The 16,916-nt window shown below is 38.3% G+C and overlaps 1 protein-coding gene across 7 annotated transcripts in view; it reads right to left on the bottom strand.

Annotated features, from left to right (window-relative positions):
- Positions 1-16,916, bottom strand: part of EPS15 (epidermal growth factor receptor pathway substrate 15) — a 68,630-nt gene that overhangs the window by 17,847 nt on the left and 33,867 nt on the right. For all 7 annotated transcript variants that reach the window (XM_040072337.2, XM_040072338.2, XM_040072333.2 and 4 more), the window contains 8 exons: positions 16,777-16,842; positions 16,211-16,336; positions 15,716-15,775; positions 14,742-14,936; positions 13,165-13,310; positions 12,197-12,356; positions 8,628-8,713; positions 3,310-3,382 (listed from right to left, as the gene is read on the bottom strand). In XM_040072337.2, coding sequence (XP_039928271.1) covers positions 3,310-3,382; positions 8,628-8,713; positions 12,197-12,356; positions 13,165-13,310; positions 14,742-14,936; positions 15,716-15,775; positions 16,211-16,336; positions 16,777-16,842 — 912 coding nt within the window. The remainder of the gene's footprint in view (positions 1-3,309; positions 3,383-8,627; positions 8,714-12,196; positions 12,357-13,164; positions 13,311-14,741; positions 14,937-15,715; positions 15,776-16,210; positions 16,337-16,776; positions 16,843-16,916) is intronic.

The following is a 16,916-nucleotide window of genomic DNA, read 5'->3' as shown; positions in this document are numbered from 1 at the left end:
AAAGAGAAGATTGCAGCCTTTTTAAGAAAATACAGCAATTTCAGGAAGAATCATCAACAACAGTAAAAAATGAACAGAGAGCAAAAAAAATTAAGGTGGATAAGAAAACAAACAGATGTGAAATTCTGGTTAGATCATACATTAGTGTGCTGCTCTAAGCTGCAATCCTGCTCTCCTTTTCTAGGGTTGTTTTGTTTGGGTTCTTTTTGGTGAGGGAGACAGTTTATCCATGCCTTGTGTGCTAACACCTCCACATAACGAGGACAAAAAGCCAGACAGGAATAGAAAGGCAAACATTGCAGCAGTCAGATGCTGGGGAATTAGGTAACCTCTAGACAACTGGAGGGCTACCCAGAGATACATCACAGATGCTTTTACATTAAAAATGAACTACAAAACCATGCAAAAAAACTCCCAAACCAAAACAAACCCCCCCCCCACAAAACCCCCAAACAAATATAATTTCAGTGAAGACTATGCCAGCACACAGCAGTCAGACTAGGAAAAATACCGGTTATTTCTAACCCATGAGAGAAAAACCAGCGCTCACACAAAAAGCTCTTAGAGCAGCTACTGACTTGGATAATTGGGACACTCTTGATCCATTCATTTTCACATAGCTTTGAAAAGCAAGGATCAGCTGACACTTAACACATGCAGTGGAGGAAAAAAGTAACAGCTTAAAGAGACTTCAGCCTCCTTTTTCCTGAAGGAAGCAAGAATTCACATCCACATAAGCTAAATATAGATCACCTCCACTTTTGTCTGTCCTAGGCACAGCAGTAGAGAAGCGCTGAAGAGATCTAACTAAGCCTCATGGCTGCCAGGAGAGAAAAGAAGGAAAAAAAACCCAACCAAATCCAAAACCTGTGGTGGTTTTTGTTCACATATGAACCTAACCTCTCCAGAATTAAAAGCCGGGGCACACACAACACACAAAATTTGCTATAATACTCAAAAATGTCTCTTCATTAAGTAAACCAGGCTCCAATTAAGCTTCAATTTCAAAGAACACCCTTCAGCATAGGAGCAGCATCTTAATGTTCAAGCACTGAATAAGATTCTAGATGAAAACCACTAAGACACTTGAGGTGCCACAAACTGGTATTCTGATGGTAATTCTGATGGTAATTCTTATTAGATTTATGATCATTATAACTGTTCATACCAATATAGTGTAGGATAAGGAAAGTTTAGGAATCCATATTTCCATGGACAATGGATTTAATAGCTTGTCAGTCTGTCCTTCCCAAGATAATTCATGTGCTAGAAAATGTTAACCCTGCAAGAGGACAGAAAAGCAAAACTTCACTGACTCTAATGGCATTGGTACACTGCAATAGAGACAAAGAAAATCTAATTCTGAGGGATACTTGGTGCATGTAACTTTGGGGAAACACCCCTTAGTCTCTGCTACTGAAGAGCTGATAATTTCACAAGCGCATTAAACCCCATCAATATGCTACATCTTCCTTACAACACTTTTTCTGTCTTTGCTTGTTAGTACTTATTTCTATAGTATCAAAATTATTTTATAGAAAAAAAAAAGCTGTCATTCTTTCCTTCCTCCTGTACCGATCAGTTTGATGGCTCACTGACCATGGCTATATTTGAGATTACAAATAGGTCTGTGGAAGGAATTCTGGTATCAGAAGCCCTGAAGTATCATGCCACAAAATCAGCTTGAAGCAAGGAGGCAGGTTAGAGCAAACTGGTTTTGTAGACCACCTTTAGAAATGTCCTAATTAGAATAAAAGCAGCAGAAAAAAAACATGAGGCAAAGATATCCTTAGTCTGTCCCATTATCCTCTAAAGTTCTAGAAAGTTTGTTGAAACATGCAGGTCCTCCACTAGTCAGGAATAAGAAAAGGTAAGAGGCCACCAGATTAAATAAATGCTGCAGCCATTTCCTGTTTGATCCTGGAGGTTTCTCATTTTTCTGACAAGCCAACTATAGATTGTTCCTTCTCTGCAGACTGACAGAACTCTGCAACTATATTTACCAAACAGCTCGTGTGACCACTAACAGGTTCAAGACCTGAGACAGCTGCTCCCAACACCGCTGCTCACGCTGTGATGCTACTGCCAATCAAACACACACGGATCACCCTGTAACATTCAAGGTAAGCTTTTTATCAAGCTTACAAACCTTTTGTGCAAAAGCACCAGAGAGCTCAACCCTCACATGAGCAAACACAGACCCCAGAAGACACAAACAAAACAATCCTGTGTGCAAAGCCAGGAACACCCCTGAGAATTCTGTGAGCAGTGGGAAAGGGAATCTGCAGGGCGGGGAGGGGAATGACAGCGGAGCACAGGCATGGGCAACTTCCACACGCATTCCTGCAGCTGCCGGAGCTGCTGCCAGCATGACCAACAGGCCAGCATCTGATTATCTCCTCAAAGGTCACACTATTAATTATCATCCAGGCTCCAAGGATATTAAATAAGCCTGAACAAAATTCACAACTCTTGTAACACATTAGCTCCTTTTCAGCCCAGCCAAAATTGAAATGCCGAAATCTCGCGTTGTTTGCTCTTAAGTAAAGGTTATGGAAAACGATAGATCCTTAAAATAAATTTAGAAATAAATGTGAGTGGTCAGATATCACACTGAAGATTTTTTTTTAAAAACAGCATTTGGAAATTTAATTGAAATATTGCTTTGGAATATTTAATTCAGAGCTTGGCTAGTCTGACGGCACTCTAAACACTGATGCTGACTGCATAATTTTTAACGTCTGCAAAACACTTGTAAATTTTAATTTTCAGATATTCAAGAAATTCAATATCATCCTTTCAAAGAAGAATCAACAGAGCCTTTTTAAAATTCACTTATATTAGGCAAAATTAACTTGAGGCAACATTTCTCCCAAGCTGGTAATTACTGTGCCTCTTAAGAAGCAGCTCTATACACAAGCCCTTTTAATCAGCCATTTAAGTTTATTAATTAATTTACAGTGCTACAGTGTCCTCTTTAGTTTTAATTACACAGTAGATAGTCTTGCTTAAAAATAAAAAAAAAAAAAAAAGAAAAAAATCTATTATTTTGTAATATTTTTCATTTAAAACTCCATGCATGCTACATATCCTATAGGAGCTTGCACATTTATATAAATACACACACCTACACAAACCCAAAATTATATAGAAAATACACTTCAAAATACACTTTTTCTTAGCCACAATTTTTCTTTTTCTTTTTACTGGATACGTGACATGATCGAAAGACTCAGTAATCCCACTGTCATTAAAACAGCACCTGGTGCAATATCAGGTGTCCGAACAATAATTTTTCCTTTTATTTACCTGGACCTCACTTGTCCTCTGCTTGATGGCATCTTCTTTCTCCTTCAGGTCTTGCTCTACATTATTCTTTTCCCTGGAAGACCAGCAAACAATGCAAGAATACTTGAGAACATCAGCTACAGCAGGTACAGTTATCCAGCCCCCTAAGCCTGTATCTCTCTTTAAATACATAGTGAAACATTAAACACAAAAGATGTGAGGGATTTCTGCTTTCCAAATGATTTACAAGACAGAAGCCCACATAAGTGTTCTGCATAAACCCCCCTGTCTCTCCACCAACTGCACTCCAGTGATAAGAATGGCTCAAAAAGGGAAGGGGGCGGGAGGCAGAAATCAATGAAATACTGTCTCCAGTGATCTCACTGTTGCTATGGAGCACTTGTCTAATGAAAACTGCTAGGAAAAGTGGGAGGGATTGCATCAGATCCCATCTATTAACCCCTGCAAACACGGCGATGCCTGCCCTCACAGCGGCCAGGGAATACTCCCACAGGCCAACAGAGCCCATTAATGCCCTTTGCCTGTCAGATTTTGGATTTGTCCCTTGGGAAGCTCAGGCAGGAGCAGGAAGGTTGGCTTGGCTTGCTGGAATCACGATCTGCTCAGACACAGTGATCTGCTGTGTCATATCAAGCCTGCCTCTACAGACATTTATTCAAGTTTAAGTGACTGCTGATGACAGGGGAATTATCATCAATAAATTCTCATCAGTCAGACATAACAATAGCTTTAAGAAAGGGAAAGAACCCATACAACTCCAAAGTGTTACTGTTATTAAAAAATCATGAGTGTTTCTCTCTAGGCAGCATATGGAATCTTTTCTCCTTTCACAGATGCAGAAAAACATTAAGCGTTACAGTTCTTACACAAGACATTTACTCTCATAAGGATGCTGTTAATAAACCAACACACACGTTGAAGTTCAAATTTGAACAATAAACCTAACATTTCTAAATGAAATACCGTTGTGAAAGGTCTTAGATTGCATTACTGGTATAAACCGAAATTAAGAAACTTCATATTTTAATAGCGGCAGATTGTTAATCAATCTAAAACTATTTATTTGTTTACTCTTATTTGATACAGAAGAAAGAATTTCTGTGTTGAAGTAAAGCAGGTCTACTCTAAGTTCTGTTTAGTCAAGCTGAGAAAGTTTGGTTTACTGCTAAACCACACACAATGGAAAAAGAACCCAGATGTCAGATGTTAAATGAACATTTTCTCTGACAAGTAACTACTATAGATTATATTCTGCTATTATTTTTCTCATGTGATTAAAGAGCACTTCCTGATTATGCCCAAAGGGGAAGTTTAAATAGAAGGAAAAGGTAAGATGTGGAAAGAGGAATTTTGAAGATCGAGGCCATTTATTCAGTTAAGTGTGATCCTTCAAGTTCCATAAAATTCCTCACCCTCCATTCATCAGAAATTGGAAATTAAAAAAAAAAAATCTTTACCTTTTCAATCAAACTACGGCACACTCCTTTAGCTCAATAAGCATCTGTAACATAGTTGTGCTTATATATTTAAAGCATTGCAACACAGGCTTGAAACAAACTCTGTTGCTTTGGCTTCCATAACTTTCCATGAACAAAGGTCTCAGTAAAGGACTTCTACAGATCTATGCACAAATCAAGCTGAAAAATGCCTTCAAGCCCTCAAACACCCACCAAGCACAGCCAACATTCATATATATTCTTCCTGACTGATGATAAAAGAGAGTAGGAAAACAAATACTTGTTATTTCTCCTGCTGGGGTGGGAAAACTGAGCAAGAACTAGAACTGCAAGCAGCTATGTGTGGTTAATATACAGCTTTTCCAGATTACTGTCAGTGATGTGCCCAAGACTGTCAGAGACACAGATCACTTCCTTTGTACTTCAACACAAGCCAGGTACCTAAATCCTTGCAATCTGGACTAAGCAACAGGATACAACACCCACCCACTGGCACTTCCATGAGCCAAATCAGAGCACAAACAATGAATTGGAAAGAATCAAGTGAAAGAAGTATTGTCAGGCAGAACAAGAAAAGCTTGGGCAGCAGTCTCAGGCAAAGGAAAACAAGCTGAGTGTATATAGTCTGCACATAACACATCCCCTCCTCCCCCCAGAAATGCCTCTTTGTTTCAAAGAAAAGACAACACAGACCTACTTAATTCACTAATTCTTCTGAATTCCTCCATTTCTTTTACAAACTATCTGCTATGCCCCTGTAGGAATGCTCAGCAACTGAAAGAAGTAAAACAAGTAACAAAATTGATTTATTGGATGTGACAGATTTCCTGGATCATAAAGTCCCTTACTACATCCAAAAAGCAACCCAAAAAGAACTGTGGTCTTGCCAACAAAGGACACTTGTAACCAATTCAAGTCAATTTTTGAAAGCAATACAGTTTCCCTATGCATTTTAATAGTAGTCAGGTTGGGAGAACCTCATATCAAATAAACTAAAAGCAATGACTAATAGATGGTTTCTCCCATACAGATGCTTCATGATTTACTAAATCCCTAAATTTAATACTAATTTGTGAATGGAGCCATTTATAAATGGCAGCCAGCACATTGCAAATATCTGTCACAGCTGAGAACTACAAAGTCCCCATGTCAGCAGAGGCGTTCAAGCCAAACATTCAACCTTGGCCATGCTGAATCACCTTAGATACAAAAGCAAAAAAATCACTGTTCTTCTCCATAATAAGATGATGAGTATTCACAGAGCTGGTAGCATTATCCACACTCACAGTTGCCCAATATTTCTCTTATTTTCACATACATCTGTAGTTTTAGGAATTCCTAATGTGGTAGCATTCAGTTTGGCAATACTAGGAAACATGCCAAGGGTTTGCCTTGTTTCTACTCACAACCTCTTCTGCTGCAACAGCTCAGTTACTTCCAAACCAGAGGTTGAGTAGAAATGATCTATCCTACATAAAAGTTCTTTGCTTTGCTAAGGTGAAGTAGATCTCTGGAATTTGAAACAAAGGTTTGATGCAAGTGTATGGCAGGGAGAGATTGTCCTGTTTTTCTGGGGGATGTTTTGCTCTTTCATTGCTATTGAGAGACCAGCTCACCAGCTTTATGGTCCTTTTAACCTGATTTATAATTCAAGATAATTTAAATGTTGCTATCCCAGCATATGTGAAGGATGACATCTCTGGTGAGATATCCCAAATTAAGCTCAACTGCTCCTCATGCTTAGAGAGGAATGTAGTGTCAGTAAAGCTTGAAGAAATTCTGTGAATTTGTGTGCCATCACTAACTTTGAAAGCAAGAAAGCAAAGCTGGGTTTGTTGGGGGAAAAAAAAAGTTTTATGGCTCAAAAAAGAATATTAACAACATCTGGTCCAGCCTTACACCATGATGATCAAGAAAAGCCTCAAATAGCTTTCTAAATATATAGTGCAACTGGAACAAAATCTAGAGACAGCAGTGCTAACAGGCTCAAAAACGTGCAGGTTCCACAACATCCTGAGGCAAACCATTCTCCCCCAGCAGAGGGGTATTATCCTCCCTAATAAATGTTCTGCATTTTATTCTTCATCTGATCCTCAAACTCCACCTTCCTGGCAACTGCATTTATCAAATTAAGATTAACAAAGCTACTGGTCACCAGACCTCTTTCCCACACAAACCACTGAGCCACAAAGACGTCACCTCTGTATCTTTGCACAGTCTCTCCAAAAGCTGTTTTCCACACATTGTCATTCTTTTGACCATTTCCTCTCCTGCCTCTTTTTTTTTGGGGGGAAGTGCACTTCAAAAATAGATTCAAATTCTATTACTGGGACTTAAAAATGCAGTTCTTGGACACTTCTCAATGAAGTCAGAGACTAGAATTCTTAAATATTGAGTCCAACATCTGAATAATTTATCTTGTTTAATAATGAACAAAAATAACTTCAGCTTAAATTACATTTTTATATGACAACTATCAAGTCTGAAAGTGTATTTCACCAGTTGTAACAGAATTGTGGAATCACCAAAGATTAGAAGTTCCCTACATTTAACACATTGTTAATCCCATTCTGTTCTGAACCTCTAAATCATACCAAAGTAAATTTCCCCTTTCTAAAAACAAATGTACACTAAGAGTTGCCCCTATCCAATCTTCAACAATCTAGTATCATTCAATTTAAAATAATTATCAGTGCATATCCGCCCCTCAAGAAATGGAAGCAGTGACTTTTTTAGGTTCCTTCATACCTCACAGTAAGGAAAGAAAATCAGACTACAACAGCCTGGCTTGCATGTTAGGCTGCAAGCCCACCTACTGAAAACCAACTTCATCTAAAAATTCCTGCCAGCCAACAATTTATTTCCCTCTATGATACAACAGTAAATATACACAGTTGCAAATCCTATTTCAGGTTAATAAATGTGAGTGTCCAAAACCGGAATTAATATAACCTGAAGAACTGCGGAGGCAAAGCAGGGAGAAGCAAGGAGGCAGTGGGAGTAATAAGAGAGAATAAGCAAGTGAAGTGAAAAAATATTTATGCATTTCGGAAACAGACTGTGCTCTGACACACTGCCAAGTTAAATCATTCCCACAAATGACATGAATTAGAGAGGCAGATTTCATCATGACAAAGCACCAGCACTTAAAAAATAGGAGAATTTACCGCTCTTTATAAAATTTTCAGTAGATTTATGATAGTAACAAGAAAAACACTGAAGAAAAATACTTGCTGTCTCAAGAGCATGACCAAGACTATAGAAAATACATGAATTTGATTTTCTCAGTCACTTGAAAACATCTTAATTACCTGAGAAATAATTAATGGAATCCAAGAGTCTGCAGACATGAAAACAATTTTCCTCAGTCCAGCAGTTTATTTTATTACACAAGAGAAGCATCCCCATCTTTACCCCCATCAAAACCCTAGCAGAGGTCCAGGCACAGTCATCTTCCTGCTCCCTATGCTGCACACTTACAGATCTTTTCCATCTCACCTCCTTACTGCCACCAAAAACAAGTCCTTGGAATGCCCTCCAAGAAGAAAAGACAACACCATTTATATATATATATGGGCCCAGATTTGCTCCACTCACATCTGCCAATAAAGATGAACACTGGAGACTATTCCCATGTCATGTTCTGAGATACACAGCTCCCTGAAGGCACGAGGGACAGACCCTTCACACTCCTGCTGTCACCTGTGTGAGTGAGCAGTGCCCCACAGTACTGCAGACACGCTGACCCTTTACTTAGCACAGCACCACCTGCCTTTCTCTTGTGTACTGAACTGTTTTTTAAAAAACAGTAAATGGCACAACTGAATCCAAGGCGACTCTGGCTACTCCTCCCTTACATACCTCTGCAGGTCCACAATTTCATTGTTTAATGTATCAAGTTCTTTAATTGCAGAAAAATCTGCTACAGAATTCGGTCCTTGAGTACTCTGAAAGATAAAAAATAAACACTGTTAGTCTAGAGCTTATGCTGTTCAACTACTACATTCACTTGACTTTCTGTGGCAACATGAGCTATCCTCTTGTAACAACTGCTGGCAGCATTGTATTTCAACCCTTCAATCCAAGAAACCCCCAAAGAGTACAGATGCTGTATGAGCAGAACACAACACACAGCCCAAGCATGGAGACAGCTCAACTCAAAGAGACTTTGTCTCCTGCACACCCTTGAAGACACCTTTCACAAGAGTACAGGACTATCTAATCATACAAAAAACCACTGAATCCTGTTCTAAAATAAGACTTATCTTACAGCTAATATTTAGGTGGTTTCCTAGCATTCACTTGAGAGAAGTTTGTTTACTATTTTTATATTTTTTCACCTCGGTGATCCTCAAGTTGCAGACACTGATTTGTAAGGCTTTAAAGGATACTGAGCTCGTTTAACACAAACCTCCAGAGTACTCGATGAAACTTTGACAATACAAAGTCACAGGGTAACTTACACCCATGAGTTCCCATTCACTTAATGTCTTTATAAGACAAATTATTTATTTCAAAGAAGTACACATACATGGAGAGAGAACAAATGCTGAAGACACAAATTACAAATACTGTAATTATTCTTTTGGGCCTTGTCACAACATGAACATACTCAGGAAGCAACAACCATTGTAGCTACCTCCTATAAATACATCAGTTGCTTTAAATCTTGAATAAAGTCATCCAGGACAAACACAACATTCCAAGGACAAGTGTGTGTATATATATATATATATATATGTGTGTGTGTGTGTGTGTGTGTATATATATGTGTGTGTGTGTGTGTGTATATATATGTATATATATGTATATATGTATATATGTATATATGTGTATATATATATATGAAATTTTTAAAGCCAAGTGATACCACCAAAATAATGCAAAAGTTTTTAAATGCTGAAGTTTTTCTACACATAAGTCAAGATGCTATTAACTCTATGTTTACTCAAACTGATACTCTGGGGAATAAAAAACCCAAGAGCTATGAACACCTAAACTCTGAGCACACTGTGGCTGAGAGTATAATCCAGCAGAAGTATAGACTATTCACGCATATTTTACTGCACAAGTGGTATGAACTAGGAATTAAAACAAACAAACACCCCACAAAAACAAAACCCCAACCATAACAGCTATTCTTAAACTGGTTAGTGTACAGCTTCTCAAATGGGCAAACTCTGATGTTCAATCCTGTTGTACAGGAGTTACACAGGAGTTTTGCAGAGTTGATCACGGCATTCCAATGGGAGTTTTTACTTCTCCAAGGACAAGGGTAGAAGGAACACATGGAAATATTAGCCGCAAGAAAATATTTTTTCCAGGCCAACTTCTTTCACCAGTTAAAGAAATTCTGCACACTAATGCCAGCATTAAACTTGAGGAAAGATCAACTTCCATCTTATTTTCAGTTGTTCAGGAAAGCCAACATTTTTTAGCTTCAATATACATATTAACAAGGACAAGTTAGAACCGTAGGCTGCCATTACCACACTGCAACATGCATGCAAAACAGCACCTCCAGTTTGTAACTCAAAGTCGTAGTAAACGGAAATTCCCATCAAAATTCTTTGAGAAGACCTTACATAAAAGTTTAATTTTTATGGCTTGTCATTCAAGTGGTGATTACAAACAGTTCTAGATAAAGACACACAGCAACAAGTTTTAAACCACAATGGAATAACACTTTATTTACTGATATTTCTGTTATCACCTTTGTATGGGTCAACTCAGAAGATGAAGCTTAAGTTGGTGTTTTGTTGGGTTTTTTTACCATGTAAGCCACACCACATCAAGAAAACCAACAAAAAGCCTATCTCTGCCTACTGACTCGATCCTTTGAGTTCAAATCTTGAGCAATAATCTTGGACAAAAAAGATCTTTCATATCAACAAGACAACACTTCTTTCAAAAAAAAACTCAAAATGAACTGAAGGTTCAGCCCATTTTAGTAAAAAAAAAATCTCTTGTTAAGGATTTACAGAGCTAATTGAAAGCTAACTTACCTTCTGACACAATATTCTTACTCATCACTTAAGTTAGTAATGAAATCAAAATCACACTGATGTCATTGAAGAGTTTTATAAAATCAATTTACATCCACAGAACAGCAGTAACCAACACTGAGCTCATCTAATGCTTCCTAAACACTCAATTTCCTGTGATATCTTCAGTAAACCCGTGGGTATTAATCCTAATGACAACTGCCAAATGCCACACTGGGCTACTGCTCCGGCACCACTTCCCCTGCAATTTCACCAGGAAGACACAGAGTTTTCTCTTCTCAGTTTAAGCAGCCAACAGGACCAGCCCCAGAGGTCTGGGCTCAAGGGAGAACCTCGGGGTTATTCCAGATGAACAACACTGGAAATCTGCGGAACCTGAGACCGTAACACACGGTGACGCTTGAGAGAAGTGCTGAGCTAATTCATGACTATGGGAGAGTCTTAGAAGGATGCTCATTATTAAACCAACACACAGTAAATATTAGAAAAGCAAAGTTTCTCTAACCTTGAGAAAGCAGAGTTAACAAACTGACAGAATAATAAGGATGAAAAGCAGAGTGGTGCAGAATGGAAAAAACAGTCCAAACTAGAAAAGAGACATAGAAAGGAAAGCAAACATACAAAAAAGATTAGTAGAGTTGCAAATAAAGCAATTACTTTTTAAAAACAGAATGTAAAAATGAATTAAGATACCAGTTACAGAAACTCAAAAAAAGTAGTGCCAAATTTTGAGTTTCATTTTTCCAGGTGCTAATTTTTCATTCTGTTTAAGAAAGTCGTAGAATTAGATCAATGTATTGCACAACCAAGAAAAGGTAACTCACATCAGACCTCATGATGTGTAAAACATGTAAAAATTTGGGATGACCTCTACCATTTTGATAGCTACAAACTGAACTGCTGAGGTACATCTTACTGCTGGATTAAGATGGATGGCAACCAACAGACTATGGAGATACCTAAACCATCTGTGAGGTATAAAATGAAGGATCATTTACTTTAAAAACTTTAAATAACTGTAAACTTTTAGTTCACGTTGTTTCCAAACTTTATATAATATAAAAGATTGATGTAAAAACGTAACTGAACACTTTAGGAGAAAAGCAGTCAACTTGTGCATGTCATTTGACATGGAAACTCAAATTTCTTTAAAATGGCAGCAGAAGGATTATTCTTTCAAAACAGAAAATAATGCTTTCCCAACATAAGATCTCTCTGCTTGGTTGGCAGGTGTAATAAATGACAGCTTCATTTTGAAATATGGATGGATTTTTTTTGTCAATTCTTTGAACCTAAGATTTGTTTTCTTCCTGATATTATGATAAATCTAAGGTATGCCAGCACTTGAGGTTGCTTCCCGCGTAGCCTTTGAAATTAACATAATTTGTTTGAGATTTACACCAAAAATGCCAAACCCATCCTTACCTTCTGTAAACTGACACCCCTGTCTGAAGGTGGAACCATCTCTGGAGTCAGAGCCTGAGGTGGATCAATGCCCTTTGTTAACTTCTGATTTATTAAATAGAAAGCCAGAGCAAACTGTTCCTTTGAAAGCTTCCCGCAGTCCTTGGTGTCACAGAGAGCCCTGTACAGAGATGCACATGAAATTTAAAAAATCCTCATTTCTCCAAGTACAGCCTCATTTGGTGTAGTTGCTGTCATTTACAAATGTGAAAATTGCTAGGGTGTTATCTCCTCTTCTAAAACAAAACTACAGACATAGGAAACACCGCTCAAACACACAGAGCCACTTTCACTTTGCATGTTGAGGCCCACAGCTGTGCTCTGGTGAAAAGCACAATCAGAGCTGTAGGTCACTAGCAACACCTTCAGAAACAACACAAGTTTATTTACATTTTCCTGATTTTCCTAAATTAGCAGTTGTGTTAACCATAACTTGGGGGAAAAAAAAAAAAAAAGTTGTTCCTATCAGAGTGCCCTGCACCAGCTCTTAGTGGGGAAAGAATTTAAAAAGCAGTGAGTGGAATGAAGGCATTGCTGTAATGAATAATGCCAAATGAATGCGTAGCTGTAAGGAAAGACATGTTGTAGAATGAGGTGGGACATAAATCTTGCATGCTAATAATTTTATAGAAACAATTCCCTTCCCCAGTATATGGGTCGGATCAGTGATGGGTAGGATCAGATACCTGGGATGATGTGATGTCTTAAGTACACAGGGAGAGCTGAAGTGCAGTATTTGTAACAATCTGTGTTCAGGCATAAACCCGAGTTCCACCCTTTTCTGTCCCAGGGCAGAAGCAAGTAATTATCACTGATTATACAAAGGCCATGCTCTTATATAGAGAAATGTCACTTCCAGAAATGTCAGCATAGCAAGAAGTGAGAACTATGCCATCATCTACACAGCTGTCACAGGAAAATAAACCTACCAGATATGTGCAAGGAGAGCAGAAGGCAGTCCTGTTTTCAGGAATAGTTCTTTGGCTTCCACACCTGACACAAATCCATCCATGTCCTTGTCAGTTTTCACAAAGATCTCATCGTACTTAATTTTGTCTGCAGGCGACACGACCCACTGAAGGGGGGTAAGGATGGAAGGGAAAAAACCAAAACCACAATAGTAAGATACAGACAAGTTCTGTTTCCAGTTCAGACTTACATAATTCAATGACTACAGGACAGATTTTATAAAAGTGATACAGGTGCCTAGTTCATGAACCAGTTTTATCCTCCTAAACAGACAGGCAGAAATCCTCGATTGCAAAAGCAGAAATGAAGCAATTCCCTCAGTGAAGCACCCAGGCTGCTTGGTGCTGCTCTGCCCCTTTGCCTACGCAACAAAGGCATTCCTTGGGGGCTGGATCTCCTCCCTCATCACTCTGCTCACTCCCAGTCCTGCTGACTGGCTCTATCAATTTTAATCCCCTTTACACAGCTGGGAAGCTTTAGCTGGAGGGACCCAAGAGCTGCTCAAGCCCAGGTTGTCAATAGCTGGGCACATCCTAAATTGAAGAACTTACATCTGAACAAGGTAAAGATGGGAATTAGAGCCACTTTTGTTACTTGAGCAATTTTTCACAACATTCAGCTAATATAAAGATGTCTGGGGGTTTTTGAGTGAAAACAGCTTCAAGTGCATGTGTGGATGCTAATTAATTTCAGTGCACACAGACAATTAACAGATGACTCCCAAATGGTGCTGTATACAAACTGACTGGCTTTGCAATACATACAGCAAGACTTACCCTCAAGCAAGGAAATTTCCAGATTAAAACCTTGGCACCTCCAAAATTAAGATGCCAGTTCCTTACTGATTACCCAAATAAGGGCATCCAAAAATCCAAGCTGCATCTGATGCATTAAGTACCACAGTTCTTACCTTAAATACCATTATCATTTTATTTTCTTATTTTTCACAGAACAAGTTATATACAAGCTGCTTGGAAAGACATTTCCCAACTTTTGGACTGTAAAATGATGAGTAAATAAGATGCCTGGAGAGGATAAGAGGCATCAAGTTGCCTCAATAATCACATTCAGAACAAAAATCAAATCTCCTGTGTCTACATGGATATGCTGGGCTTTCTGATTCCTTTTCCCATTGCTTGAATTTATCTATTCCATTTTAATTCGTGTCTTCTCCAAACTGCACACACATACATGACTGCCACAATCTATTTTAAGAACATATTCATGTTCCAGTCTTCATCCAGAAGACTTGTGCTTTGCAGATGTCTGCCTGGAATACTATTTTTGTTTTTGAGCTTGAAATAATTTGTTTTAACAATACCTTCAAAATCTGTACTAAACAATATTCTTTTATCCAATTGTTTATATCTGAAGACATCTAGGAAAAGTAAAACAGGGTAAATTCTACACCTCTCCATCTGGTCTTCCCATCAGCCTCCTAAAAACACCGAGAGGGCAAGGAGCAAACTAAAAGCCCGTATCAAGTCTCTTCATACAGGCAGCAATCTTCTAATCCCCAGTAACTTCAGAACTGTACCTGTGTTAAAGGTGTTTTGGCAGCTAAAATGCCCACAGGTGGCAAGGACTGATGAGATTCTTTGGTTGAAGATGGTATTAATGGCATTGCTCCTGGAACACTGAGAGGTTTCCTCTTGGATGGTGGCACCAAAGCTGCAGGCAAGGACATTGGCACTGGTTCTTTCTCCAAAGCACAGTATACCAAAAACATGGCCTGAACAAGAAAAAACAAGGTGTGTGGATGTAAATATATTAGAAATATATATGCATATATGTAGGGAGAGAGAGACTACAGAATTAATTAACAAATAACTTTGTAGCACTTTTTCACTGTTTCCCCTTCACAAGCACCTCAACTGATGCAGCTCATTGCCTTCTAAACTGCATAATTTTCATTACTGCATATTATCTCTTTTGAGGATCACTGCTGAGCAAGTGAAGTTCAGTATCTTTTAGAACATTAAAATAATCTTCCAAGCTTATGTCAGTATTTGTGGAATTTTATTTGAGAGAAGACTTCAAACACTTTAATTTATCTCCATTTCCCCAGAAATCGCTCTACTTAGCATGTAATTCTTTTGTTGTGGCCATCTCTGATTCAACACTTCTTGCATTATTTCATCAGCCCTGGCATTACTAGTGTTAAAATTCTAACTTACTACAAACTTTCCTCAAGGATCTCTTGAGGCATTCAAGCTCTATAAATACTGAAGGCATTTAAGGTAAAACTCAGTGAAAATACCCAGTGTCTCATGGGACAGCAGATCTCAGGTGTAAGTTTTTAATGGCTCATCTAACCCACAAAGAAAGTTACTGCTGTGTACTGAGACACATCCAACAAACAGACAGAAACATTAAACAGCACTAAAACTTGATTAAGGACCCTGAATAAAGATAATAAACGAACCACAGGGTCAGAAATTAATACACAGTGCATGTACTTTAAACCCTGCCATCAGGCTTTCAAAATCCCAAGAGGCAGAAGTTACTTACAACTGCAAACTCATCTCGATCCAACATTCCATCACGGTCAATATCACTCAATTCCCACACCTACCAATAAAAAGCAGAATAATGGGATCTTTGACTAAACCGCAGCAGTTTCCTACTTAAAAAATTCATTAAAAACAAACACAAGAACAGCCTCCCATATCTCAAGTTCTATGAAGATTAACATCATTAGTTTCCAGTGAGCAATGTAAATTCACATAAACCACACAAAAGCAGAGAGATTCTTCAGTTGGAGACAGAGGCACCCTGCCCTGACCCAAGTGTTAAAGAGCACACATAACTGATACACTGCAGTTGGTGGTGATCTATCCAAATAGCAAATTAAATTTTATTTTTCAGTTTAATAGTTGCACCCCATACGACCTTATTCAATAGTCAGGCTCATTGCTACAAATCTTCAGTTTGAAGAACAAGTATTGCTGAGTGCAGCACAGGTATTACTGGTGACCTGACAATTAAGAAGAAAGATATTCTTACTCGTCCTAAGATATCCACTGGCAGTTTGGAGTTAAGGAGCACAGGTTTCACCTTATCCCCTGACAACAGTCCATTCACTGGATTTAGGCTGTCAAAAATAGCATCATACTTGACCTTGTCTTCCAGCTGCAGGGGCAGAAGAAAAATGTTACTTATGCAAGCAGTCACCTTTATAGCCCAAGAAGCAGAAGTTCTTTCAAAAGTTGTTTAATAAACACAAACTGCAGTTCCTGATGCTTATAAGAAAACATCAAAAAGGTCTTATTCTTAACTCAGAGACTCATCAAAAGCCTGTGAGATTTCTTCTTCAATTATTTTTACAGCTTCATGTAACAACCCTCTTTTTTCCCCCCTTTATTTTAAATTTCTAAACATGAAGAGATTTCCCAGGGGTCAAGTGTTCTTATTAAATTAGGTCTAGTAGCCCAATTAAGAACTGGACAGGAATGGTAACTATCATACTTTAGAAATGTAGCATTTGAATTTTCTAAGAAAGACAGGTTTTCCTGTCAGCAAATCAGATAATTAGAATAACAGTTTTAGGTAACAGCTAATATTTTGTTTACCTTTACAGCCCATGGTAGATCACTTGATGCTGTTCCACTGAGTAGCAAAGGACTACTGGTATCAGTCTAAGGGGAAACAAGGCAAAAAACCACCAGACACATTAAAGGAGATGTCATTCTGACTTTGAAAAACCTTATTT

The sequence above is a fragment of the Hirundo rustica genome, chromosome 9 (genome assembly GCF_015227805.2).
Source record: "Hirundo rustica isolate bHirRus1 chromosome 9, bHirRus1.pri.v3, whole genome shotgun sequence".
Taxonomy (NCBI): domain Eukaryota; kingdom Metazoa; phylum Chordata; class Aves; order Passeriformes; family Hirundinidae; genus Hirundo; species Hirundo rustica.
This window is presented reverse-complemented; position numbering and strand designations above follow the sequence as displayed.